Here is a 26,578-nt window from a genome sequence, read left to right as displayed (position 1 = left end):
TTAAGGGACACTCTTTAGACCAGAGCTTTCCAAACAGTGTGTTGCAATATGTTAGTGTGTCGGCTAGAGTGTGTAGGTGTGTCACGTGAACACTCCTCCCGGGGCTGGTAAGGGGTTAGCTTAACCTCCGGTTTGCTAGTAAAACTGAATTACTATGTCGCAAGATGATACGTGTCTAAAAAGTGTGCCATCAACATGAAAAGTTTGGAAAGCTCTGGTTTAGACACTCGCACCTGCTAAGTGCGCACTTGCAACATCTCTGTTGGCCACCGAAAATGTAATGTGTGAACGCAACAACAACAAAAAAAAGCACGTTTGCAAGCACGCCTATCGCAAGAAGTTCATCAGGGAGCTGGTGCTGGCTGCAGCTGTGTGAGGAAAAATTCGCTCTTAGTAGGCCTGGATTACGGGTTGACAGGCAGACCCACCTCACGCGAAAAGGCTGTTTCCTTTGAACTCAAGGGAGTGAGGGAAACAGGGGAGGAAAATCCGTATGGCCTGAGGTTACGATTATGGGTAGGCGTGTGTGGCTTGCAGCAGCTCCTCCCTGAGAAATAATTGCATCCTGGTTTCTCTTTCTCTTCCACTCCGCAGGCCCCTCCCCTGCCCCAAAGCAATGAGAGCAAAAGGCCGTCACCAGGGAATGACACGCAGCGCAGCTACGCCTCCCCTTCCACCCTCTCATCTGTCCATGTGACCTGAATAGCAAGCTGGCACAGAGATGAGAGCATGCCAAATCAGCTGTGCCCAGGTCAGGCCTCCCTCTTCCTTCCCCTTTTAACCCTTTTTTGCTGATGCTGCCCCTTCTTTGCCATTAGTGTCACTGCCAGGAAGGTGTTGCTGGTGGGGTTTTTGAAGGTTTTTTTTTACAGTGCCTAGCTTCCCAGCAGTCTCAAACATGCACACAATGGGTGTGTTGACGAAGCACTTTGGGGAATGTCCTTCAGCATGTAATGGGATCGCTACTTGGCAAGGAAATGAAGTGCAGGTGTTGCGATTCCACTCTGCCACAATGCCGGGATGCTTGGAAGCCGGGCTGCTCTGCCACAAGGATGTGGCTTGGGATGTGGGCACCACAGTCATGTGCATTAGCCCTAGTTTGTGTGCAGCGTTCATCACAGGGTGGGGAGGCTGTAGAATCGGGATTGGGACATGGAGAAAAATAAGCCTGTGGCCCTAGAGCAGCCTTTCTCAATCGTCCCTAGCTAGCAGGACCAGCGGTCAGGGATGGGAGTTGTAGTCCAATGACATCTGGGGCACCAAAGCTGAGAAAGGTCACCCTAGAGTGACCATGGGCAAGTGAGGCTCCCGCACCTTTAATACTTGCTTAGAAGAGAATTTCAGCAGCTGCAGAATGCATGCCGAACAACATCTGCTGAAATCCCCTCTCCGGCATAAGTATCAGTGCCCAACCAGTTAAGAGTGGGAGGGAAGGAGGCCAGCAGTAGGTGGCGCCAGAGTCAATGGCAGGCAAAGCCAATGAATTAAGAGTTTTGCTCCAATCTTCCTCCTTGCTGCAAGACTATGGAGACAAGACAAAGCTGCTGCGAGCAGGAACCCCCCCCCCCCAGTGGATGTAAGTAAGAACGCAGACAGATGGGAGTTGGCTGAGGCAGGTGGGGTTGTGCCCCATTTGCCCTGGTGGTTCAGTCTCCACTGATAACTATTAAAGGTGTAAGAGCCCTGTTTTATTTTTCACCAACCTACACGGTTGCTACAAAAATCACCCTCCCCAGCTGCTATTTGGCATGGGAAAGATGCTGCCACTGGTGTCAATGACAGCCTCCCTTCCAAATCAAGCAGCAGCTTGGGGAGGGGTTTTTTTGTGGGTTTCACAGCACAGGGGAAAGTGTTTTTAAAAACCACCCTCTCAAGTATGGGGAACCTCCCCCAGATGTTGCTGAACCACAATTCTATCATTCCTGGCCACTGGACACACATGCTGATTTTTAGTTGTAGTTCAGCAATATCCAGCAATATTCAGAAGGCCAAGTCTTCTCCACACCTGGAATAAAGGAATAGACAAAGGCTGACATGATCTAGATACAAAGAGTCCGCAATACAAGTGAGCAACAACCGACGCAGCTACTGCCTGAAAGCACAACTGGAGTAACACTGAAGGACTCGGGGAAGAACAAGCATATCTCTGGGGCAAAGAAAAACAAACCCCTCATTTTACAAGGACATACCCGACTCTAGGCTATGTTTCTATACACATTTCCACCATTGCACAAGTGCTGCAAAACAGATTCCGTTTCTTTTAACCGAGAAGAGGGTTCAAGGAACAGCACAGAGCTCAGAAGGACCACCCTCCTAGCTCCTGGAAGTCCTGCTTGTGGTTCAGCAGCCTTCTGGCTTTTGAGACTAGCAGTGCAAACATCTTTTCTGCTGCAAGCACCTGGCTCAGGAAGTTGAGATGCGCTGTGGTTTGCTGGCTTGTTGCACTCGCAGAAGAAATCACACTGACACACATCACGGGTGCCTTGCCACAAACAGCGCAGGAAGCGGCTCTGAGATTTCACCAGGTAAGAACATAAGAAGAGCCTTCCTGGATCAAACAGAAGGGCCAGCTAGCCCAACATCTTGTTCTCATAAAAGCCAACCAGACCTAAGTACGATAGCACTATTCCTCAGTTCTGATTCCCAGCAACAGGTCTACAGAGGCATACTGCCTTCAACAGTAGATGCAGAACACATCCATCACAGTTGGCAGCCACTGATGGCCCTGTCCTTCATGAATGTGTCTTTTAAAGCAGTGTTTCCCAAACTCGGGTCTCCAGCTGTTCTCGGACTATAATTCCCATTATCCCTGACCACTGGTCCTGCCACCTAGGGATGATAGGAGTTGTAGTCCCAAAACAGCTGGAGACCCAAGTTTGGGAAACACTGTTTTTTAAAGCCTGAGATATCGCAAGGTAAGGAGAGCCCTTCTGTATTAGACCAAAGGTCAATCTAGTCTAGTATCCCGTTCTCTCAGTATTACTATCCACGTTGCAAACCTTATCCTGGAAGGGCGACTGGAAACTTAGGGTTGATAGCACCTTTGCTACCCTCAAAACACACACAAATTTCCCCAGCACTGCAGTGAACACCGATGGCGATGGGGGAATGAGAAGTTCTGCAACTTTTTATCACAGCTTCTCTGGCACGGGTTATATTTGGACTGCGACGACTGCCTACTGGCTAGCATGCGTGTCATCTCCAACACACACATACAGATTTGCCTATAAAAGCAGACAGCTCATCTGACACATGATGGCAGAGGCGAGACCGAGGGTGTTCAACTTGCTTGTGTGTTTGATTGCATTTTACAGAGTTGCAAGGTCAGGTTCGCCCTGTGGGTAAAGAACCCACTGCGACCACTTCATAGTTCTCTAGATAGGTAAAGGTAAAGGGGGCCCCTGACCATTAGGTCCAGTCGTGGTCAACTCTGGGGTTGCGGCGCTCATTTCACTTTATTGGCCGAGGGAGCCGGCGTACCGCTTCCAGGTCATGTGGCCAGCATGACTAAGCCGCTTCTGGCGAACCAGAGCAGCACATGGAAACACTGTTTACCTTCCCGCCGGAGTGGTACCTATTTATCTACTTGCACTTTGACGTGCTTTCGAACTGCTAGGTTGGCAGGAGCAAGGACCGAGCAACAGGAGCTCACCCCGTTGTGGGGATTCGAACCGCCGACCTTCTGATCGGCAAGTCCTGGGCTCTGTGGTTTAACCCACAGTGCCATCCACGTCCCTTATTTCTCTAGATGGATAGACGTAAATACCTGCCTTCACTCTTGGTTTCTTTTGTTTTGTTTTTTCAAGCTGAGATCCTCAGAACTCTGCACCAGAAGCCAAAACCAATAGGATATGCAGCATCCTGCCTAGAGGCTGTGGTATCTACCTGATCCCAGAAGCGGAGATTCCATACTGAGGCTCGGAAGGGCGGCTGCATGGCTGAAAGACCGAGAGGACCCTCCGATGCTGGAGCTGACCAGGGACCCCCCGGAGAAGGGTGAAGACGACGTAGCTGTGGATCCAACCAGCTGGGCGCCCGGGACTTCCTTGTTCTTGCTCCCTTTGGGCCTCCCTGGCCCATGTTTGCTTTTCTTGCTGGCCTTGTGCTTTTTTTCCTTCAGGACTTCTCCTTCCTCAACGTTGAGGGACGGCATCCGTTTGTGGCTGCCGCTGCTGCTGCCACCACTCCCGCCAGAGGTGCCCCCAATAGAGTTGGAGGCCTTGTAGTCCACGGGGGAAGCGTCATGCCCCCTCTGCTGGCTGACGGCCGAAGTGGAGAAGCGCATGATGGAGCCGAAACCCGAGAAGATCACCTTTTGCTCAAAGACGTCGCTTTTCTGCCCTTCGTACAACGGGGAGCAATGAGCGGAAGACGAGGAGGAAGAGACAGGCTTGCGGTATTTCTCTTCCTCTGGCTGCTGCTGCTGCTGCTCCAGCTTTGGGAAGGTTACAAAGTCCTGGGAGAAGGGCAAGGAGCTGCATGAGGTACCTGGAAGGGGATCAAGGGAAATCTTGAAACCTTAAGCAGGCAAAGATGAGGCATCAGAGCTATAGCTGTCACAGATCTAAGTCTATGTGTTCATTTGTTTGCTTGCAAAATGCCTAAAGGTGCAGAAGGCACCACTGGAGAAAGCCTCACTGCTCACAGTTGAAAAAAACTAGATGCTCTTCTCACTTGCTGGATGGTTGACGAAGACTGCAATCAAAAAGGCAAAACCCACCAGGTGGACAACGTGGTTCCTTCTGGATGGTGTTGGGCTACAATTCCTATCATCCCTGACCACTGGCGGTGTGGGCTGGGGGCTGATGGCACTTGCAGTCCAAAAAACATCTGGGGACCCCCCCCCCACATGCATCAACTGAAAAGAACACTTAGCATGTCTAATTACATGCACTTACATTCATACGGCTAGTTACCATCAGGTTGCATCCACCTAAGCTCTATTCATAACAGACTCACTGATATTAATGGACCGAAGCCCGCTGTCATGGCTGACCCTACTGGCTCCCAGTTCCTTCCCATGCTTCACCTGCAGGTGGAAATGTCCCACTGGAAGAGGATGTGCCAAAACCCGTCGAGCTTTTCCCACTTCCTGACTTCTTGGCCTTGTGGCTGGTGCCATGGCTTGAAGACTTCTTGCCTTTCACTTCCGACCGAATGACCTCTGCGGTTTCTTTACTGCTCTCGTGGTGGTTGGTGGAAGTCTGCTGAAATGGACACATGAGATAAGGAGAGAGAGATTTGAGACATTGAGCTGACATTGTCTTGAATACATCACACCTAATACATGTGAATTTGGGACATTTTTGGAACGTGCTACTACTGTCAGGAATCTTTGGTGCTCAAACCCTAAAATTCTTGTTAAGAACATCAGGCCAGTCAGTGGTCCATCTTGTTCAGTGGCCCATCTATTCCAGGGTCCCGCTTCCACAGAGGCCAAACAGATGCCTATGGGAAACCTCTGAGCATAACCTGAGTGCAACAGCGCTCTCCCCTCCAGAGGTTTCCAGAAACTGAAACATTGCTGCCTCCAACATAACCATCAGGGTTAGTAGCCAATGATAAGACTTATCCTCAATGAATTATTATTATTATTTAAAGCCATTCAAGTTGGTTGCCCTTAGTGACATCGTTCAATTATGCTAGTCGCCAAAATTGTGGATACATTTAGGAAAAGTTGCTACTTCTTAGGTCTAATGACTCGTAACACCAGTCTTTTTCAGAATACAGTGGTACCTCGGGTTAAGTACTTCATTCGTTCCGGAGGTCCGTACTTAACCTGAAACTGTTCTTAACCTGAAGCACCACTTTAGCTAATGGGTCCTCCTGCTGCTGCCGCGCTGCCGGAGCACGATTTCTGTTCTCATCCTGAAGCAAAGTTCTTAACCTGAAGCACTATTTCTGGGTTAGCGGAGTGTGTAACCTGAAGCATATGTAACCCGAGGTACCACTGTAATACAATAAAATACAGTATCATTAGGAAGATAATTTAATGATAAGCATTCAACCATCAGAGTTGGTACAAGAAGTACACAGCTGACTTCCAGAAATATGAGGTGCCCAATTATTTATTTTTATTTCTGAAACACAAGTTTTCTGATATACCAGACTTGCACAAAACAGCAAGTTGTTTTTTAAAAAAAAGTAGGTCAGACCCAGCCTCTCTAGCAGTCCAGCAAGCAGTGCCTCACCTACAGAAGCAGAGGATGTGGGCATAGATGATACCCAGCAAAAGGTCACCCCACACATGAAAAACCCACTTCCTGTCTACACAATGTGCTTCAGTATGTCCACACTTGGGTAACATGCAATCTTCTCTTAGATTTCCTGCCCCCCTTTACTGCATTATCTACAAACTGGGAAAATACGAATTAAATGTGGACAGGGAGTAAAGGCTGCCACTACAATGAGAATCACATTGTGCAGGCAAAGCAAAAAGCAACACATACACGGGCTGCATTTAATCCACTTGGAACTTCCATGTGCACACAGCCTTCATTTGAGAGCAACGAGTCATTGTAAGGGCCTAAGGGGGAAAGCAAAAGTTGAAGAGCTTTCAAAGTAAGGACTAGAAACTTGATGTGTGTGCTTTTTTGTTTTTTAGGTTGCAGCAATTATTAGCCAGACTGTGGGGTGGCCCCCTGTGGGCAATCAAAAATTCTCCCAGATGACTTCCCTGAAAAAAGTAGTGTGCAGTGCAAAACTTTTGATACACACTTTAAAAAAATCTCCATTTCCCCGGCGGTGTGTAATCAAGCTATCACCGTACAACAGCTGGGAGGTTAAAATGCATTCCAGATGTGCCAGAAGTACGTGGAAAAGAGAGGGGTGAAAATCTAAAGCGGGAGGCCTGCAACTCCCGGGATGTTAAAATGTTAAACCCTTCTGATTTACGAACTTGGGGGGGGGGGGGCGGATCTCTGACAACCACATCTGCCAAATGGAGGGGAAGCAGAAAAGAGATGGGGCAATGCAAGAGCAGCAGTCAACTATGCTAAACCCTCTAAGGAACCACAAAAATGACCCTTATCCCAAGCAGGTTCAGCCGACACACTGACCTCACTAACCACACCTCTGAAAGAGAAGCCCAAAGAATTTCCTTCCTCCCATCAACTCCTCTCCCTGCAAAAGTATTTTGGAACCATGCGCAACACATACAAAGTCATACGTGGGTGGGAAATAACCCAGAATCCACATCAAAGGCCTTCCTTTTAATCCGTCAGGCCAAAAGGTGATGGAGTGAATAATAATGTATTAATGCTGGGCAAAAACCTGACTCAGAAAATGAATCCTGAGTGGAAAATTCATTAAAATTTCAAACAGCAAGCAGTTAAGTAGAGGAGCCCAGATGTTTTAGGGGACTGCTGGTGAGAAGTTCAGATTTTTCAATTTAAGTTCAAACAAAGGCAGCCAATGTATGAGACCAACTTGTCGCTGATCACCCTCAGTTCCTTGACTTTGCTTCAACCGTTTAGCAGCATTACCCCCAGATCGAGCGAGTTCACCCTTCTTCTCTCCTCGCGAATCTCTTCCAATCTCCCAAGACACATTCTCAGCGATATTCAGAGAGCAATCAAACAGTCAACCAACGAGAGCTTAGACACAAAGACAAGCAGAGCACCCACAGCCACAAGCTACCACCTGGAGAGAGAGTATACCTGATTCACAGCCACCTTCAGCCAGCACTCCCGTCCCTTGTACTTGGAGGCAGGATCTGTCCCATAAAGCAGAGGAACATCTCCCAGATTCTGGCTTGTGATATGAGCTGCTACAAGGAATGACAGAGACTGGAGGAAGAAGCAAGGAAGCTGGATGCTGGTGGAGTAGGGAGGAGAGAATTAAAAAAAAAAGCAACCAGCGGCAGCTGAATTGTGCGCCTCGGATTAGACTAGCACTACTCTGACAGCAGGAGGAGGGGGAAAGAACAATAAACAATCAACCCCAGTTGAGGGTTCTTCTCCTGCAAACAAGACAAAAGGGATAAAGTGAAACTGCGAGCGAAATGCAAGAAGCTGCTGGGAAGAGAGCAACAGCCTGTCAGAGGGGACTTCTGTCTGTTTTGTCAGAGCAAACAGACCCAAGCCCAAAATAAAGGAATAAAATGGGGGGGGGGGTTCCTGTGTCCAGAATGGTGCACAGATTTGAGTGGTTCACTGCCTACGCTGTACAACTTCAGACTTTGTGTTGGTCAGATGTCTGAATCTTTCCATAGGTCCTCTTCACAAAGAGAAGTAGGATGTCAGGGAGAAGTGTTACAGTGGATGCAGGTGAGAGCTCACCTCATCAGATGCTTCTCTCCATTAAATACTGTGACTGCTGCTGCTACTAGTAATCTAACACACACAAAAGCAGCATGACAAGGAGAGGTCGGCAATGCTGTGCCAGATCAGCTCTCACCAACCTAGTACCCTGAGGATGTTTTGTGCTGCAACCCTCATCAGCTCCAAAGCTGATCTGCAGGTTGGTGAAAGCTGATCTAGGCTGTGCAAGACGGACCAAATTGCCTGGCCCAGTTGTAAGGGCAGGTTCAGATGATGAAGTAGGAACAGCTCCTGCCTGCAGGCTTCCAAACTAAAAGGGAAGCAAAGGGGAGGGAAAGTATTAAGAGGCTCCTGACAGTCTCTTCCTTGCCCAGGGACCACAAAAGCTCCTGGCCATTAATTTGACCCAGCAGGAGTCTTGTGGACAGAGATGGGTCCCAATTTTGGGGTGGCCCAGGCAGAAAATCCAAAGGGCACCCCACCCTAAAATGTACAAATAACAAACTTAATCATGCGACAACTGACCGCCAAAATGTGCAGCTGCAGCAGCTTGCCTTGCTCGGCCAACAGGACCATCAGGATACAGCAGAGGAGGAAAAGGGAAGCAGGTTGGTTCCACCACCAGCTCTGCTCCATCAGGTTCCTCCATTATGTTGCAGAAGAGGAGAGGAGAGGAGAGGAGAGGAGAGGAGAGGAGAGGAGAGGAGAGGAGAGGAGAGGAGAGGAGAGGAGCAGGGCCACTCCATCTGCTCTGTGGCGAGACCAGCAACTTTTGACTCTACTCTCCTCAAGCTGTTTCCTTCCCAGCAGGTCATTATACAAACTATGTAATTAAGAATTAGTGCCTGGGTTTGCTATATTCCTCCTCCATCCCAAACCCTTTTTTCCTTTTGTAGCTTATTTTTTAAACCATAAACCTGAAGACAGAGGATATCTTATTACTGATCTTTCCAAGATGCTCGGGGTGCCTTTTTTTTTCTCAAGCTAAAGGGCAGGGTAAATATTATTTAACTTTAAATAAATAAATGATAGCAGAGCAAGATCTGCCTACTCAACAAGGAACACAGAGAAGACATGTATCCTGTTACAGAGGTATTCCATGGCTGAACAGTGTGTCAGTATGGGTGTTGTGAAGAGGAAGAAGATATGGTTGGTACATCACCTTGCAAATTAAAAGCCTTTTCTAAATTATTATTACTATACTGGTCCAAATATAACCCCCCCACACACAAATATATAGACACACATACCCAGGCGACCTCTTAAATCACGACTTCTCTATCAACAAGAGGATGCTTATAGGCCACGCTCAAGTTTTATACAAGCCAGATTTTTTTTTGGGGGGGGGGGAGTGTGGCCTATATTCTCACCAGTACGATACTATTCATAAAAATAAGGTTGTCACTTAAAAAGGTAAAGGACCCCTGACAGTTAAGTCCAGTCGCAGACAACTCTGGGGTTGCGGCGCTCATCTCGCTTTACAGGCTGAGGGAGCCGTCGTTCATCCGCAGACAGTTTTTCCGGGTCATGTGGCCAGCATGACTAAGCTGCTTCTGGCGCAATGGAACACCAAAACCACAGCAGCGCACAGAAGGGCCATTTACCTTCCTGCCGGAGCTGTACCTATTTATCTACTTGCACTTTTGGCGTGCTTTCGAACTGCTAGGTTGGCAGGAGCTAGGACCGAGCAACGGGAGCTCACCCCATCGCGGGGATTCGAACCGCCGACCTTCGGATCGGCAAGCCCAAGAGGCTCAGTGGTTTAGACCACAGCACCACCCGCGTCCCAACAAGGTTGTCACTTACAGAATGTGAAATGAGATGCATTATTCAGCAGCATTTGCAAATACATAGAAAACCCCATACAAGCAACTGGTAGAAAACATGCCATCGCTGATGAGTGCATACAGACAACTAAAATATACAAAGCAATACTGTATATAGATTGTACAGAAATGCATTAGACCAATTCCTTCCTGGAAGATAGCCAGGAACTACAATAGTGAAACTGAACCTCCATGGCATGAGGAATGATATCAGATTATCAGGTGTTGGGAACACACAACAGGATGTGTCTCAACAGTGCTCTGTTTGTGTGCTTCCCGAAGGCACCCAGTTGGTCGCTGCAGTAAACAACATGCTGGACTAAAAATACTCCTGGTCTAATCCAGAAAGCCAGTTCTTATATCTGCAAATGGAAGGTCAAAAAAGGGTGAAAATTGAGCTAGGGAAACAGTTCTAGAAGTTCTTTTCCAGTGTAAGGAAGATGTCCAGAGATGTGTGAAACAATAATGAAGATAAGAGCACCACTGTGCATGTGTAGAGTATTTTCCTTCTCATGACTAACCCACAAATATCCAAGAATGGGGAACAGAGCTTTCAAGTTAGGGGAATATGACTTCCAGGCAGGCTCAAACAGCGAGCACCTCTCAAGTCGGGAAATTAAAGCGCTCCTTAAAATTTCTTTCTCAGACTTGCTTTATATCCAAAAGATTTAGGTCAGCTGCAATCTCTGGTGACACTAGGAAACCCAGAGGGAACTCCGCCTATGGCATGAGAGCATCCAATTAAAATGCTTCTTCCTCCGTCACAGCCTCCTGACCTGGATTATGGAGGCTGGGGAGGGATCATAAACCAAGAGGGGCAAACGGCAGAGAGAGAGAGAAAGTTTTCAATTTGGAGAGCCAGATGTTGAGGGTCTCCATCTGTGGCGATGTACTGAATGCCTGTCAACAAGTAATCAGAATGTCTGCAGCTGCCAGGGTGGGGTGGGCGTCCAGAGTGGGGTAGAGGAGTGAAAGGATGCAGATTTAGGTAGCAGAACAAGGCATCAAAGTGGACTGCACCACTTCAGGAAGGTGGGGGGGGGGATTCCATTTTCATTTTCAAAAGCTCCTGTGTGCTTAAAAACTCCCTGCAAATAGAAAATCAATATGGGAGGCAAAAAACTTTGCTCCTCAATCATGTGCTGATTTTCCATTTGCAGGGAGAATCATAGAATCAGGTTTACCTTATTATTTTTTTAATATGGGCTTTGTGTCATTCATAAACGCTATTTCTCATCTGTAATCACATTCTGCCGCATGCGTAGACCGAGACCTCAATTCAACTACATTGCAGGGAGAGAGAAAGCAGGGTATGGATTCCCCCAAGTGTAAAAGAGGCTATCTTGCCTTGTTATTGTTATCAGCAATAAGAGAAAAGGAGGCAGTGCCTGTGGATGCAAAACCTATTGGTCCTGCTGAAGGAAGGAAAATTCAGTATTTCCCTTTAGCATTTATAGATTCCGAGCGGTTTATTGATTAATGGATTAATGCAGGGATGGCTGTTTTCTCCTCCAGGGGTCTCTCTCTTCTCTGAATAGTGGTCCGGGGGCAAAAGCTATATTTACTGCAGAACTTGACCCTCCTCACTGTGGATCCTTGTTATTTCAAAGATACAGGATTCCTCTCAAAAGTTATTCAAAACTGCGAAAGACGTTCAGTGCCATGCAGCAACTGTGAAGCTAAAAAAGGGCTTCACGGCTATGAAACACTTAATGTAATAAACCTTAATCTTGCCTCCTTCCTTTCTAAACAACCCCAAACACTTTTGCTTTTCCTTGTATGTAGGAGATGCTGCAACCCCAGCAATCGTTTTTGTCATCCTGTTTTTCTTTTTAATCTTTTCCAGCACTAGGATACCCTTTCTAAGATGCGACAAGAAAACGAGTGAGGAACAGAAGCAAATCTGCGAAAAATAATACCATAATACAGTAATAATAAAAATAGTAATGAGATGGGAAATCTCCCTCTCCCACCAGATTGGTTTGCTTAAAAAGTAAAAGCTTGAACTAATTTTTTGCTTAATAGGCTTTGAAATCACCTACTTATTTGCATATTGGCACAGAATACAAATTTGGCTGCCTTAGCAACAGTACCACCAACTCTCTCTTTCCCAGCCAATCAAAAGGAGACAACCAGCATTGTTGGCACTGGGCTGTGGAAGCCAAGGGCTGCATGTTTGCCCTTTCTCCAGCATTGAGTTTAGCAGGGAGAAGGCTTATTCCTGTACATCTTGGAAGGATCCATAGGTGCAGGTGCCAAAGCTGAATCCATTTCTCTCCTTCACTTTTGAGACGCTGATGGATGAGATCAGGCTTGGGGTTTTTTTCAGACAAGAAGGCAGGTTGTACTTCCAACTACATGCCTTGAGATCACAAACCTTGCTGTGTTCATTGGCAAGTTTTCAAGGTATTGCTTTTGCCACAGACGCGTCAATCTGCATTCATCGGAGCACAGTATCATTCCTTATTCACAAGATCATTAAAACCATTCATGCCAAGACTGGTCAGATCAGCCCTCACTCAAACACAGGTTTGGTGTTTTTTTTTGCTAGACAGGACAACAAAACAATAGGATGTTGCATACTTAGCTGGCAGTCACTAAAGCATAGGGCTGTGTGTGTCTGTGTGTGTGTGTGTGTGTGTGTGTGTGTGTGTGGTGAGGTTCTGCTTTCACAAAAAGCTACTTACCTCCTTAGATCAGATAAGCAGCATTGGCCACAAGCCAATTTGGTACATGAGGTGGTAAATCTAAAAGGCACCTACCTCTCTTACCATTTAACACAGGGCATAATCCACCAGGAAGTTCTTCTGCATAAGCAGAAGGGGTGTCTCCACCCCCATCGTTTAGGCAGGATGCTGAGGTCCAGCTCCGAGGGCCTTCTGGCGGTTCCCTCACTGCAAGAAGTGAGGTTGTGGTAGTGGCGCCCGCCCTGTGGAAGGCCACCCCATCAGATGTCAAGGAAATAATCAACTCTCTGACTTTTAAAAGACATCTGAAGGCAGCCCCGTTTAGGGGAGTTTTTAATGTTTGATGTTTTATCATGTTTTTAATATTCTGTTGGGAGCCGCCCAGAGTGGCTGGGGATACCCAGCCAGATGGATCGGGGTAGAAATAACAAATTGTTGTTGTTATTGTTAAGCTGCAGTGAAATGAACTACTGCACTCTTGCACAGCTCTTTCTGCGATGCAGGGGGTTGAACTAGATGACCCCTAGGGTCCCATCCAATTCTATGATTCTATGACAATTTCAATGGGGCTTGTACAGAACTGCCTGATGGACCATGCCCCACGTTTATTTACATGGATGTGTTTGTGGAGAGGGGTAAGGTGTTGGCCTTTTCTCACCTAATTTCCCCAAAATGGATCAGGCTGCCTCATCTCTGATGAGACTCTTTTCCTTCTCCCTCATTGTCTTCATGCAATAAAAGTCTGACGGGGCTTCCCTCTCCCTCTTTTTTATTATTATTTAAAGGAAACAGAGGGTTAATTGTCTACAACCCAAGCTAAGCAGCCAGGTTTTAAGTTTCACTGAGACCTTGAGAATAATCTTCTTAGCATGTCAGCTCCAGACAGCTCCGTGAACCAGGCGACTCCATGGGTGATGAAAGAGAGAGTCTAATTGCACTAGTATAAGCCAAGAGAACACATGGGAGGGGGAGAGAGGGAGGGAGGGAGGGAGGGAGAGAAAAGGGGAGAAAACTGCGAAGAAGCAGCAGCAACAATCTTTCCTGAACACCCTCATCAAAACACTCCATTCCAGAAATGGTGACCCCATAATTCATTGCAGGGACTGAGGGGGGAAAAAGTAAGACATTGAACTCAATAAGAATTTGTTGTCCAGGTATTAATGGCTAGGAGGTAACTCCTTAGAGATCAGAGATATCAGGGCAGTGATTCGCCGTCAGGGACAAAAAAAATCCCATGTATCATGGCGGTGCCTGGCCTGATGAACCACCTTAAAGGAAGTGGGAGGGAAGCCCTAGAGGGAAAGGTACCACTGTGTGAGGGAACGGTAGGGGTTGTTTATGTGTAATGAAGACACCTCCCCCTAAGTAATGTTGGTTGTTGCCACAGCCTCTCTCTCAGTGACCATGATGGTTTGCCTTTATAGACTGCTTACTAGTAAAAGACATCAAAGCAGTTCACAATACTGTAGAGTGAAAAAAAGGCATTTGAAAATATATAGACACAATAAGTACAATAAAAACGATCTCAAATTATTTATATAGTAACAGAACAAATGCACAAACAACATCCACATATAGAAACAGCTATCACTATAAAGAAAACCAGAGGGCATTACAAAGCAGCACACGTTTATTCACCCAAGCACTCAGTCAACCTCACTCACAACCATTGCAATCATTCACTACCAACCACTCGGACACAAAACCACTCACACTCAATGTTACGACCCAAAAAGGATCGCTGCCAAGCATACGCAGGCAAGAGACTCTAGCCATCTCTGAAGCATTAATGGAGTCATGCCTCACACCCAATGGACTATCTAATTCTCCTCTCTCACCTGAGAGGAGCCCAGTTCTAAACCAGAGCATGCTCTCACCCTGTGGAGTTTAGATTATTTTCATTCACTCGTGATGGGAGAGTTTGCATCTCAGGGATAGTATGGGAGGGATCTGTTGCTCAGGCACAACAACTTTAGAGGCATCAGTGTGAACAATGGACAGTTTATTGAAGCTTGTTGCACACAGCACAGCAGGGTCCATAAAGTACTGTATCTGTCCACATGGTTTGTTTCCCCCGCAACCAAATCAGTCAAAAGGTTAGCCAACAAGACAACTAAATTCGCAGTGAATTGCTGGCAGTAGACCACAACTCTCCCAATCTGCTGACATTTCATTCCAGCGGTAGGCCAGGTATCCTGTCACACAGGATAAACTCTGAAACAAAATACTGAACTTGCATTTTAATGGTATTATCAATGCGCCCAGCACAGAGGATTCACAGGGCTCACCACCCCCAAATACTTGCTGAACACTGACATCATCGTCAATGTGGACATCTTTGAGTCCGTTCCAACTCTATGATTCTATGATTCCATTCTCAAATCAGAACAAGACCTTGTCTGTACATATCTGAAAACTTGCAGCTTTCCCATGGAATCTGAAGGGCATCATTGTGATCTGAAACAGCCTTGGCATTCTGGGAAGTTGTTTCAAGTCACTGGATAGTTTAAATCTTGGACAGGTGGATTCCCAGGTTGTTTTGTGCCTGTAGTAGAACTTATTCCATCCACCCCACTCTACTTCTTGGGCCAGGACACAAAACAGAAGGAAATTGGGCCAACCCAGGCTTACCACTACAGCATGTGCCACGGAAATACAATTCATAAGGTGGACTTATATTAGCAGCCCATGTACAAAAGGGCTCTTTGTCCTTATGGATACAGTGAGTCAGTAGGATTTTGTCTTGGACACATCCCTGAATGGTACATATGAAAATTTAATCCAGTTAACACCTCTGCTGTTTGTCCTTGAACTATCATCTTATTTACGAGAGATAATGGGAACAGTCCATGTATGTAGACATAGTTGCATCATATATGCCCAACTGGTACATAACCATAGGAAGCTGATGGAGCGCCAGTGGGAACACCTGCTTTGGGCTGAGTAGTACCCAGCTGGGCCTTTCTTCACTGGGATGGGGGATATTCTCTTGTTGTTGCTGCTACTGCCTCATTGGTCCAGGAAATAGGTGAAGCTCCTCAATCTCTGCCATGTCTTAATAGCCTGAGTGGCATTTAGCAATGGGCAATGGGACTCCCGTGCCTCAGGAGAGGTGGGCTTTCACTCCCAAGTTCCTGGTAATACTCTTCTAGATTCTATAAAAGGATAGTATGTGACTTCAGCAGACATGAATATCTCCAGGAAGACAGCAACAGAGTCAAGAGTCTCCAGGGTATTACACAGAACCTCTATGCTCGGGAGGCAGCAGGAGGAGCTCAGCTATCAACTCAGTAGTATGTATCAAATATTTGACCTACAAGAGTCCTAATAATTTCATATCTGCTGTGTCTTTTGTAACCTGCTTGTACACTGTCTAGAGACTACAGTGTTAAACCAATATATAAATTGTTGCTGCCTGGGGAACACTGGGTCTCTCTGTTGTGTTTGGTAAATTTCTGCATGAGTGCCTATCTGATGTATGAAACTTGCCACAAACGTGGTGATAGCCGTGGGCTTAGATCAAAGGGGACTGGACAAAATTCACGGTGGACAGGTCTGTCAATGGCTATTAGTCATAATGGCTAAACTTCAGCCACTCCACTGAATACCAGCTGCTGAGGGACAAGCGGGGGGGGGGGGATGCAGGGGGAAAGGGCATTTGTGTCTGCTCCCACTGTGATGTCCATGTTCCACCAATGTAATCAGGATGAATCCAGATTACTTTTCTCCAGGTAAGGACACCACCCAGACACCAAGGCACCCTCAGCAGCTTAAGTATTATTTAATTTCTTCAGGTAACTGAGTCGTTTTGCTGTCTTTGAGCCCTTAGTTACAGCACTGGAGCTCTGGCTGCTTCGTTTTCTTTTATTGCCCTATCTGTGAGCAATTTCCACTTGTCCTGTGCCTAGAAAGCATGGGTCTGAGCAGTTTTCCGCTTGTCCTGTGCTTTTCTGGACACAGGTCCAGGTGGTTTTGCCTTTGCCCTGAATTTTTCTTCTGCCCATTTCAAAATATGGCAACCCTTGCCACTTATTGCCCTGCCAGAGGTACCACTGCTGGATGAGTGAAGGCTGCAAATTTGCCCAAAGGGCTGGCACTCTCTCCTAGCCCTGCTGCTGCCGCCTGGATGGTAAAATCGGGCATTTGCTGGGGACTCAAGACCAGCACAGGGCGCACTACCCTAAAACGGCTATCATGCCCACTTTGGACAGAGTTCTCAGGAAGACTGGATGCAACCTAAGTGTGTTCTCAGTTTGCAAGTCTCACCTCATCCACGATGGGGGCGGAGGGCACGGAAGCTGCCATACCCAAGACCCCCCCCAACCACCTTCTCACTTGCAAAGCCAATCTTCCTCCTCCCCAAACTGTAAACACCCACAGCTATTGCAGCACCACTCTCCAGAGATGTTCATGAACCTGATGGTAAACTAAGATTCCTCAAACTGTACAGTGGTACCTTGGTTTACGAACTTAATCCGTTCCGGAAGTCCATTCCTAAACCAAAACATTCTTAAACCAAGGCGTGCTTTCCCATAACAGCGGCGGACTCAGTTTACAAATGGAACACACTCAACAGGAAGTGAAACATGTTCTGCTTCCAAGGCAAAGTTCGCAAACCAAAACACCTACTTCCGGGTTTGCAGAGTTCTTAATCCAAGCTGTTCATAAACTAAGATGTTCTTAAACCAAGGTACCACTGTATTTGAAAGTGCGGTCCGCTAATTCAGATGTTCAAAGTATCCTTCATAGGACGACAACTCCCCTCATCAGGTCGTACTTGGAAGCAAATGTTTCAATTCCTATATCACGGGGTGAGGGGAGGAAATGTGCCACCAGCAGCTTGACAATTTCTTGGTGGAAAGCTGAAGCTGAATCCACTGGTAGCTTTGGCCACATGTTACCTGCACATGAATGTATCCCAAGGGATACTCAGTGCGCATCATGTGGATATAGCAACAGCTGTAAAATAAGAGCTGTGGCTGAGCAAGTGGGGGAGCTGCTTACCTCTGTATGTGCACATTCATTATTGAGCCTTTGTTTCCAGGCCTATTAAACACTGGAGTCTTTGCTCCTTAAATTTCCAAGCATGCAAAGAGATCCAAGCTGTGGTTTGCGTTCGATGCCAGAAAGGCATGAATGTCTCCATAAAGCAGTGATAGTGTAATAAGCAATTCTGAGGTTTAAAAAAAACTGCAGGGGGAGGGGGCAGCTCTCCCCAATGATGAAAGTGCGCCTGTTCCCTAAACACAGTCTGTTATCTTCCCCTCCCTCTAAGCGATCCAGCTAATATCTCCAAACAGGACATTGTAACATATGAGTAAACATTCGAACAATTGTTTCCACATGTATTTTTCATGTTTCTGGACTTTAATTTGCTAACAATATTATGTCTAACCTGGATATGGTGCGGGGGGGGGAGGGGCAGAAATGTAAAAGAACAACAACGATAATTCATTATTATATTGCACTCATTACTGCTTATTAGTAGCAAAAATAAATCATTTAGTCCTCATCCTGAATTGAAAGGGAGTCTAAGCATGTTGTAAGCATATTCCTGCTTACTCACAGTCGCCCCCGAACAGCTTTATCTACACCCTCCCCCACCTCTAGTGCTTCCCCCGTTGTTAATATGTAGATTGTAAGCTTCTTGGGGTAGGTATCTTGTCATATTTCCCCATGTTATTGTGTGCCATGTACATGGATGGCACAGGAGAAACACCACAACTCCTAAACTACCGTACTTTTCAGTGTATAAGACTATGTTTTTTTACTCTAAAATAAGGTTCAAAATTGGGGCTTGTCTTATACACAGATAGTATCTCTCCCCCCCCCCCCATTTTCTTAAATCAGAGACCCCCAAAATAGGGGACGTCTTATAGACGGAAAAATACGCTAAATTAAAACAGCCTAGTTTGTGTGTTTGAGCAAGCGCTTGCACAACCACCACACACTTATTTTAAACTATCCTCAGATCTTTGGATTTGAGAGGTATTGTCTTACATGCACTATGCTGCTTTACCCTAGATGTGCTCATTTTGAACCCTTGACAGGCTCCATAGAGAAATTTCACTAATGCCGTGTAATCCTGACCTGTCTTAAACAGCCCCCCCCAGCCCCGCCCTGCCACCCTCCCCCTGGGTCTCCCACATATCTCTGTGGCCTCACCCTTGTCCTGACCTGGAGAGATATCCTGCTGTTTGCAGTTCCCGCTCTGGGCCTCCTAACAGGTTGTCTTACACAGCTACATAATTTTCTTAATGGCCAATTTTAACTCCTTCCAGGATTCTTGGAGCCACGCAGGTGGCAGAGTGGGAAAAGTGCCATGTGAAGATTCTCAGCCCATTCTGTGCTCCACAATGTCTAAGGGACGGACACTTTGGAGGCCTACAAGCAGCACAGGGACACATGGGGGGGGGGATTATTAACTCTCTCTCTTCATCGAGAATATTCCCAGGAAGGCAGGTTAAGACTGAAAGTGTGCATTTCACTAATGGAAGTCATTGACACTGGATGCTATGAGACACATTTCGTAAATGAGTTCTTGTTCTGCTGTTAAAATTCAGTTTGTGATTAGCTGGTTAGTATTTCTGAGCAAGGAATATGCTTTGAATTTAGGAAAGGGTTGAGAGTGCAGAAATATTGGCTCTGACCACTGATACGTCCCACAGCCAGGATGGCCAGTTATCAGAGATGTTAGGATGAGGTCATCCACAAAGGTAAAGGTAAAGGACCCCATAGTCAAAGGAGACTATGGGGTTACGGCGCTCATCTCACTTTCAGGCCAAAGGAGCCGGTGTTTGTCCACAGACAGCTTTCCGGGTCATATGGCCAGCATGAATAAATCGCTTCTGGCGCAACAGGACACCTGATGGAAACCAGAGCGCACAGAAATGCTGTTTACCTTCCCACCAGAGCGGTACCTATTTATCTACTTGCACTTGCATGCTTTCGAACTGCTAGGTTGGCAGGAGCTGGGACTGAGCAACGGGAGCTCACTCCGTCACAGGGTTTTGAACCACCGACCTTCCAATTGGCAAGCCCAAGAGGCTCAGTGTTTTAGACCACAGCGTCACCCACGTCCCTGGTCGTCCGCAACATCTAGAGGGCACCACATTGGCTACCCATGGTATACCATGTGGTTTCTAATCTCTTGCCCCCCAGTGTTCATACATTACAAAACTCTGCAGTTGGCCCCATTGGTTCTAATCACAAAATGACCTTGGAAACTCTATTTACATGCCTCCACTAAATATTTTTTTCCACAGATTATCCATGACTGATATTTACCTGCAACATGAAGATGTCACCAAGCACTTAGTCTATCTGATCCACATTAACAATATGGTGGTGGGGGCTTACACACATTGAGCTCCTCATCCAATCCATGTGGCTGCTCACAATCTCTGTTAAGCATCTCCACACATGTTTAAATTCATTCACATGAAATAGACAGCGTTTCCAAGTGAAGAGGCGAAAGGGGGTGACCAGGCCCCTTCTGGACAAACCTTTGGCGAACAACAGTTGAAGTAAACTAATCCCACAAGAATATAAATCCACATTCAGGCTAGGCTAGATCCAATTAAAACAATCTAGTTTAATTAAGCAGGATAGGATTGCAGGGCAGACGACAGTTTCCCCAGGAATTACTCATTAGCAGAGGGGTTTCTGATGGTTAAACAAATGATGTTTGCAAGAAGTGAAAGCAAGCTCTACTAAGGGTCCCGTTTATGCTCCACACCCTGCACCTATATGGATGAGGCCTGGAGCAAACTAATGAGAACCACACTTCAAGGTCCTACTGCAGATTTAGGCATTATTTTGTTCCCATGGTCTTCAAGGGAGGAAGCTGATTTCCTAGCCCGCTGGTGCCCCCAGTCATTGAGCCCCTAAGCTACATTATAAGGAGCATAGGTCCAAGAGCTGGCAAGGTTCAGAGTGGGTGACCAGCTGGCACTTCCTGCCGCTATTTTATTAAATTTCCATACCACTTTATACATGTAGATCTGAGGGCAGTTCACAACATAAAATCACAATATAGAAAACACAAAATACACAATAAAAACAAAACCAAAGAGAACCCAATAATCCTCTCCAATAATGCATGAGTAGACATACGTAAGATTATTATTATTAAATTTATATCCTACCCTTCTTCCTGAGGGAGTTCAGATTGCACCGCTAATCACTTTGTTTCATAGCAGCTGCATTTTTGTGGTATCTGAACATCAAACCACATCCTACAATCTCACAAAATCCGGCAACATCATCTCAATACATGACTTAAAATATGCACGCTCTCAAACAGCCTACCATGCCCATCCTACAGTGCAATCTGGTACAAAGTAAGTCAAAATGTTTATCTTAAGGATGGAACTAGATCAAGTGGTTTGAAAGAGGGATAACTGCTTCCGCAGCAAATACACGCATCCTGTTTTTAGCTCCGGTAAACAGGTCTTGCAGGAGTTTGTATTGTTTCAAAACCCTGCAAAACCTGCTTGGCCAGAGGTAACAGTGGGACAAAAGAAGTATGTGTGCAATGACTACAGAAACAGATTCCTCTCTCTTGGACCACTTTCAGCTCTTTAAAAAAACCACTGCCCATCTCCAGCCTCAAAGCCCAATTATTATGCATTACGCATGTGAACAAAAACCTATGTGTGAACACATATGGGGCTTTTTATTGAACCAAGCAATTGGCAGCATTGAAGCAATCATAGCACAAACAGAACTGCCTGAAATTCAAGCCAAGAGATTGATTTTTCCATAGAAAATTTGCTGCCAGAGGCTTGGAAAACAGAGCTGGAAATGGAATTCCTCCGGCAGGCTTTCACTTCCCTACTTAGCCTAATGGGCTAACCCTGATGCAGATTAAGTAATGTGAGATTTGGCCCTAGAAAATGTAGCCCAGTCATTTCACCTGGTTTACAATCGGGCTTGAGAGACAGAGAGAGAGCAAAGCAAAGCTCTGCGATTAGATTATTAATGCTACGGAAGGCCTGAAGTGAAACATGTTCTTCAGGAACGAGCTGTGACATGCTTCTGAAATCACTCAAGGGTTTAGCTTAGCGATTATGTCATCAGCAGCAGACAGCTGCAATATGAGCTTCTCAGGGCTCAGAGCTTGCTTGTGGTGGGGAAGTGAAGGGAAGAGCATTGGGGGAATGTGTGCAATTAGGACCTGAAACAAATTGGAGTGGGTGCAGCAAGGAAGAACTTGCACATCTATCTTTCTTCTCTTGCTTGATCTATTTTTTCCACTCTCAAGGGAGGGCTGTGTATAAAACACAGGTCCTGAATTCGGGTAAATAATAATTATTATTATTATTATTATTATTATTATTATTATTATTATTATTAAAATTCATATACCACCCTTCACCCAAAGATCATAGGACAGGTTAATCTTGTTTGTACACCCAGAAAAACTGAATTCTGCAACCTGAAAAGTGAGGTTAAAATTTACCGCAGTTGTGTTTATCTCCCCCCGCCCCATACTATAATGTTTTGTATTTCTCATGGCTACATGGGGAATGCAGAGCACAGGTGTGTCTATTGAAACCTTGCTTATTCTCCCCTCTGGCTTCTGAGAATCTAACATTTATATCAACACACTTATCATGAGGTCTCAAAACACGAAAACAACTCCTACGCTTCTTCAAGAGGCTGAATATTAGACACCGATACCAAATATCACAGCACTTGCCAAAACAAACAACAAACAAACAAATATTGGTGCTCCATTGCAAACACCTCACATGGGGTTTTCATTACCTTTTCAGTGACAATGGGAGTGGAGGACAGTGTGAGACTTGTGGGTGATTCCGAATGCTTCTTGTGCTTCTGTTTAGGCCTTTCCTTGTCCTTCCGACTCTATAAAAGGAAGATCAAAAGACAATGTATTCCACCCTTCCAGCAGCAAGTGAGAAAGGAAGCTGAAAGGGAAAGGCATCAAGCGAGGATGACAGTCTAGATTGTATATCTCAGAAGCCATTTCTTTCCCCACCATCCACAGCAACTCTGGCTCATCACCAAAAACATCTGCCTGGAGTAACCGCTCCTCCAGATGCAGACAACATCTGGCATGCAGATCCATGACAAAAATCCATATCAGGTTCAGATTAAGATTATACATATACACACACATGCATATACATCATACAAGGCCCTCCAGCTATTCCCTGGGAATTCCTTCTTCTCCTGGATCAGCTTCATCAGAGGACACCTGAATTTTGCCTCTCCTTAAAAATAAAGATATCACTAAATCCCAAGAAAAGGTTATCCGAGATTTTTCACTGCCCAGAAAAGCTGGCCACCGCATCCTGAAAACAGCTAATTAAATGATTTTGAAAAGATTTGCTTAATTTTTGTCATGGCTTATACATTTCTTGGGAGGAGTAAGGAGGTCCTCAAACACCATCCAGTGAATCACTGGGAACCCTGCTTACTAACTGTTATTCACACTTCTTTTTCCTGCTTCAGGGACTAGAAACTTGATTTCATTTCTTGAAATGAATAAAACAGCATTACAAAATCTGCGCCCAATATCAAAACCCCTCTTTCTGCAGTGTCGTTTTCATTAGTTATAGAACATGCCAGGTCCCCTGGAAGAACCACTTGTCCATATGATTCTGTACAAGGGCAGCTTCTCCCTAACATTTCAAAGGCTTAGTTTGCATTCATGGGGTGCATTTCATAAATCTGCAAGCACCTGCTACCTCGGCGTTCAGGAAGAGGTTGTGGGTTTCCCCCGCTTAATGTGTGTGATATTTAGTTCCAGCCACATCTTTTAGAAGACATCTGAAGGCAGCCCTGTTTAGGGAAGCTTTTAATGTTTGATGGACTATTGTATTTTAATAATATTGTTGGAAGCCGCCCAGAGTTGAAACCCAGCCAGATGGGCAGTGTATAAATAAATTATTATCATCATCATCATCATCATCATCATCATCATCTCTTGTGGCTTAACGGGGATAGCCATGACTAAAGGACAGCTATCGCATGTCAAAGGCCCAGGTTCCTATAACAGACCTGATTCGTTCACAACTTTAATGTAGATTGGGAGAAAGAAAATGTAGCTGAGTGATAGAGCACATCCTTTGCATGTAAGTTCACGCCCTGGCCTCTCCAGTTAAAAAAAGATCAGGTAGAAGGAGATGATGGGAAAGTCCTGTACCGGAAGCCCTGGACAGATGCTGCCACTCAGATATTACTGAGCTAGATGAGTAAATTGCTTCAGTGGCTGAACTGGGAGAGAAAAAGGAGTTGGAAAAGAATGGAAGGAAGTGGGATGGTTAGGCATGCCTGCCGGAAAAGAGGTTGGATGGCACCTAATCCCACATCAGAAGACTGGGTATTAGTCTGCTTGCTGTGTACATCCTGCTTTTCTTCTTACCCTGCTAAGTAGTCTTACAAAGCATCTGTTACCCAACCCACATTGTCTCTGCAGGTGTTAGCACCTGTGTCATAAACCTGTGGCGCTTCTGCTGTTCTTTGCCTTGATAAACTAGCATGCTGTGTTTGAACTCCAACACTGTATTAAACTGATTATAACCCACCTTGACTACAGTATTTTCTTTAAAAAATGAGGTATAAAATTCGATAATCGCTAAATAAATAAGTAATCAAGCTTTGCACAGGAATTAGGTGTGTTTCCTAATTGCAATCTATGCTAGAAGGACATAAAGCGATTGTGGCTAAATTTAGGTTGCCTTCAGAGTGTCACTGTTTTGCGGGGATGATTCAAAACCATACTGGGAAATGTAGGCCTGCGCAGTTAAAGAGGAATGGGACAGCTACAAGAGGCATTGGGGGCTGCATAAAATGAGGTTGGGGCCATGGTTTGCCCACCTGTGCTACAAACAAAACCCACATGTGTTGTGAAGAACACCTTTTCTTTTGTAAAGCAAACTTCTAGCCCTTGATCAGGACTTTTTGTATGCTGCAATTCTGGAAGATCACAGAAGAGAAATGCAGGTTGCGTAGTGGGTATAGAAATTCAGTTTCCTGAGAATCTCAAGTTTCATTTTTAAAATGCAGCTGTCTAGGTCTTTATGGATTTTAAGATATACACGGAAATATGTGGGTAATGGCTGAGGAAATATTTGCAACCAGAGATAGCTGAAAAAGATTTGCAAGAGTGGAGACTGGTGCATCAATGACCTCACCCCTCCTGTTTCTAGCAAAAGCAAACCATGAAAATGTCCTCCATTTGCATGATTTATACATGTTACAAAAGTCAACTTTTCTTGGCACAGAATTTGGATTTCCTGACAGCAGGTCCCCACCCCCCCACCCCTTCAGAGTGGAGTACACTCAACCCTGCTTGTGGCTCCAGGGACAGCCTTGACAAAGTGTGTGGCTAACGCCTGGCAAAATCTCTGTGACCAAAAGCCAGGCAGAGGCCTGAGAAGCATTCCAATGGTCAGACAGCTCTTTCCCCTCTTTGCGCTCATGGTAAGCAGAATAAATTATGCAAATCAATGAATCACCAGTTGGATCACATTTCTCCAGGGCTGAAAACATCCTCACTGAATTCCAATTTGTTTCCAGGTATAATTCAAAGCACTGGTCTCATAAGAGGAGCCCTGTGGGATAATACCAAATGCCCATGTAGGCCAGCATCTTGTTCTTGCAGCAGCCAACTAGATGCATTTGGGAAACCAGTATTCAGAGACATACTGCCTCTAATAGCGCAGGTAGCCATTATCCTTTATGAACTTGTCTACGCCAGTGGTTCCCAATTAGCTAAATACCCAGGACCCCTTATTTTTCAAAACCCAAGCCACGGACCCCCTACTTTTGAAAGTTTTGAAAACTCTATGGTAGTTACCTCTGCATTTATTTATTTATTTTTGGAACAAAATGTGGGCAACAAGCAAAGAATTTTAGGTATACTAAAAAAACAGACTAGGTCTGAGCATTATCTGGTTTTCAACATCGTGATATATCAGCAGTTAAGCACCACATTATTCTGATATATCACAATGTCTGAAATTGCAGATCAGGTGTGGGGATGAGGGAAGCAGCAGTCAAGGAGATTGTGTGGGTCGAGTGACTGCAGATCAGGCGTGGGGATGAGGGAAGGGGCAGCTGTGGAGATCAGATGGTTGGGGGGAGGAGAGGAAGCATGGTTTGAGTGGGAGGGGATGGGGGTGCATCAAGCCGCAGTCAAGGGGGCAGCCAGCAGAGGCAGCCAGCAGTAGCAGCCAGTGAAGACGCACTGTCTGAGGTGGGTGAGGCTGCTGCTTTCCTACTGAGAAAAGCTGCTCTACCTCAGCACCAGGGGAAGGTAGTATCACGGTAAGGCAGCTGAGAGCAGCCACGTTATCAGCCGAGATCACTGCGGGATATCGGCAGTGCCTTGAAATCAGCTCCTGCAGCAATTAGAAGCCGCGCAAACCACGTCAGACGTTCGGCTTCCAAAAATAGTTCGCAAACCGGAACATTCACTTCCGGGTTTGTGACGTTTGGGAGCCAAAACATTCAAGAACTAAGCTGCTTGAAAACCAAAGTATGACTGTACTTCCTTTTGTCCATTCTGAATCTTCCCTCATTTAGCTTTGGTAGACCCCAGGTTCTAGTATTATGAGAGACGGAGAAAAACTTCTCCCTCTCTACTATCTCCACACCTTACATACTTTTATACACCTCTATTATATCCTCACTTACTTGCCTTTTTTCTTAACTAAAAAGTCCCAGATGTTGTGGCCATTTCTCATAAGGGAGTTGTTCCAGTCCTATGATGATTTAGGTTGCCACTTTCTGAATCTTTCCAGGCCTACAATATCCTTCTGGAGGTGAAGCA

At 45.7% G+C, this 26,578-nt stretch overlaps 1 protein-coding gene across 13 annotated transcripts in view; it reads right to left on the bottom strand.

Annotated features, from left to right (window-relative positions):
- MLLT6 (MLLT6, PHD finger containing) overlaps positions 1–26,578 on the bottom strand; it is an 86,299-nt gene that overhangs the window by 14,766 nt on the left and 44,955 nt on the right. For 8 of the 13 annotated variants that reach the window (XM_083408526.1, XM_083408533.1, XM_083408530.1 and 5 more), the window contains exons 8-10: positions 22,546–22,644; positions 5,030–5,207; positions 3,886–4,488 (exon numbers count right to left, since the gene is read on the bottom strand). In XM_083408526.1, the coding sequence (XP_083264652.1) occupies positions 3,886–4,488; positions 5,030–5,207; positions 22,546–22,644 (880 nt within the window). The remainder of the gene's footprint in view (positions 1–3,885; positions 4,489–5,029; positions 5,208–22,545; positions 22,645–26,578) is intronic. The other 5 variants (XM_083408529.1, XM_083408523.1, XM_083408531.1 and 2 more) reach the window with 1 other exon arrangement.

This window comes from Podarcis tiliguerta, assembly GCF_965153285.1.
Source record: "Podarcis tiliguerta genome assembly, chromosome: 13".
In the NCBI taxonomy this organism is placed as follows: Eukaryota; Metazoa; Chordata; class Lepidosauria; order Squamata; family Lacertidae; genus Podarcis; species Podarcis tiliguerta.
The sequence above is the reverse complement of the archived record's forward strand: the minus strand, read 5'-3'. Positions and strand labels throughout refer to the sequence as shown.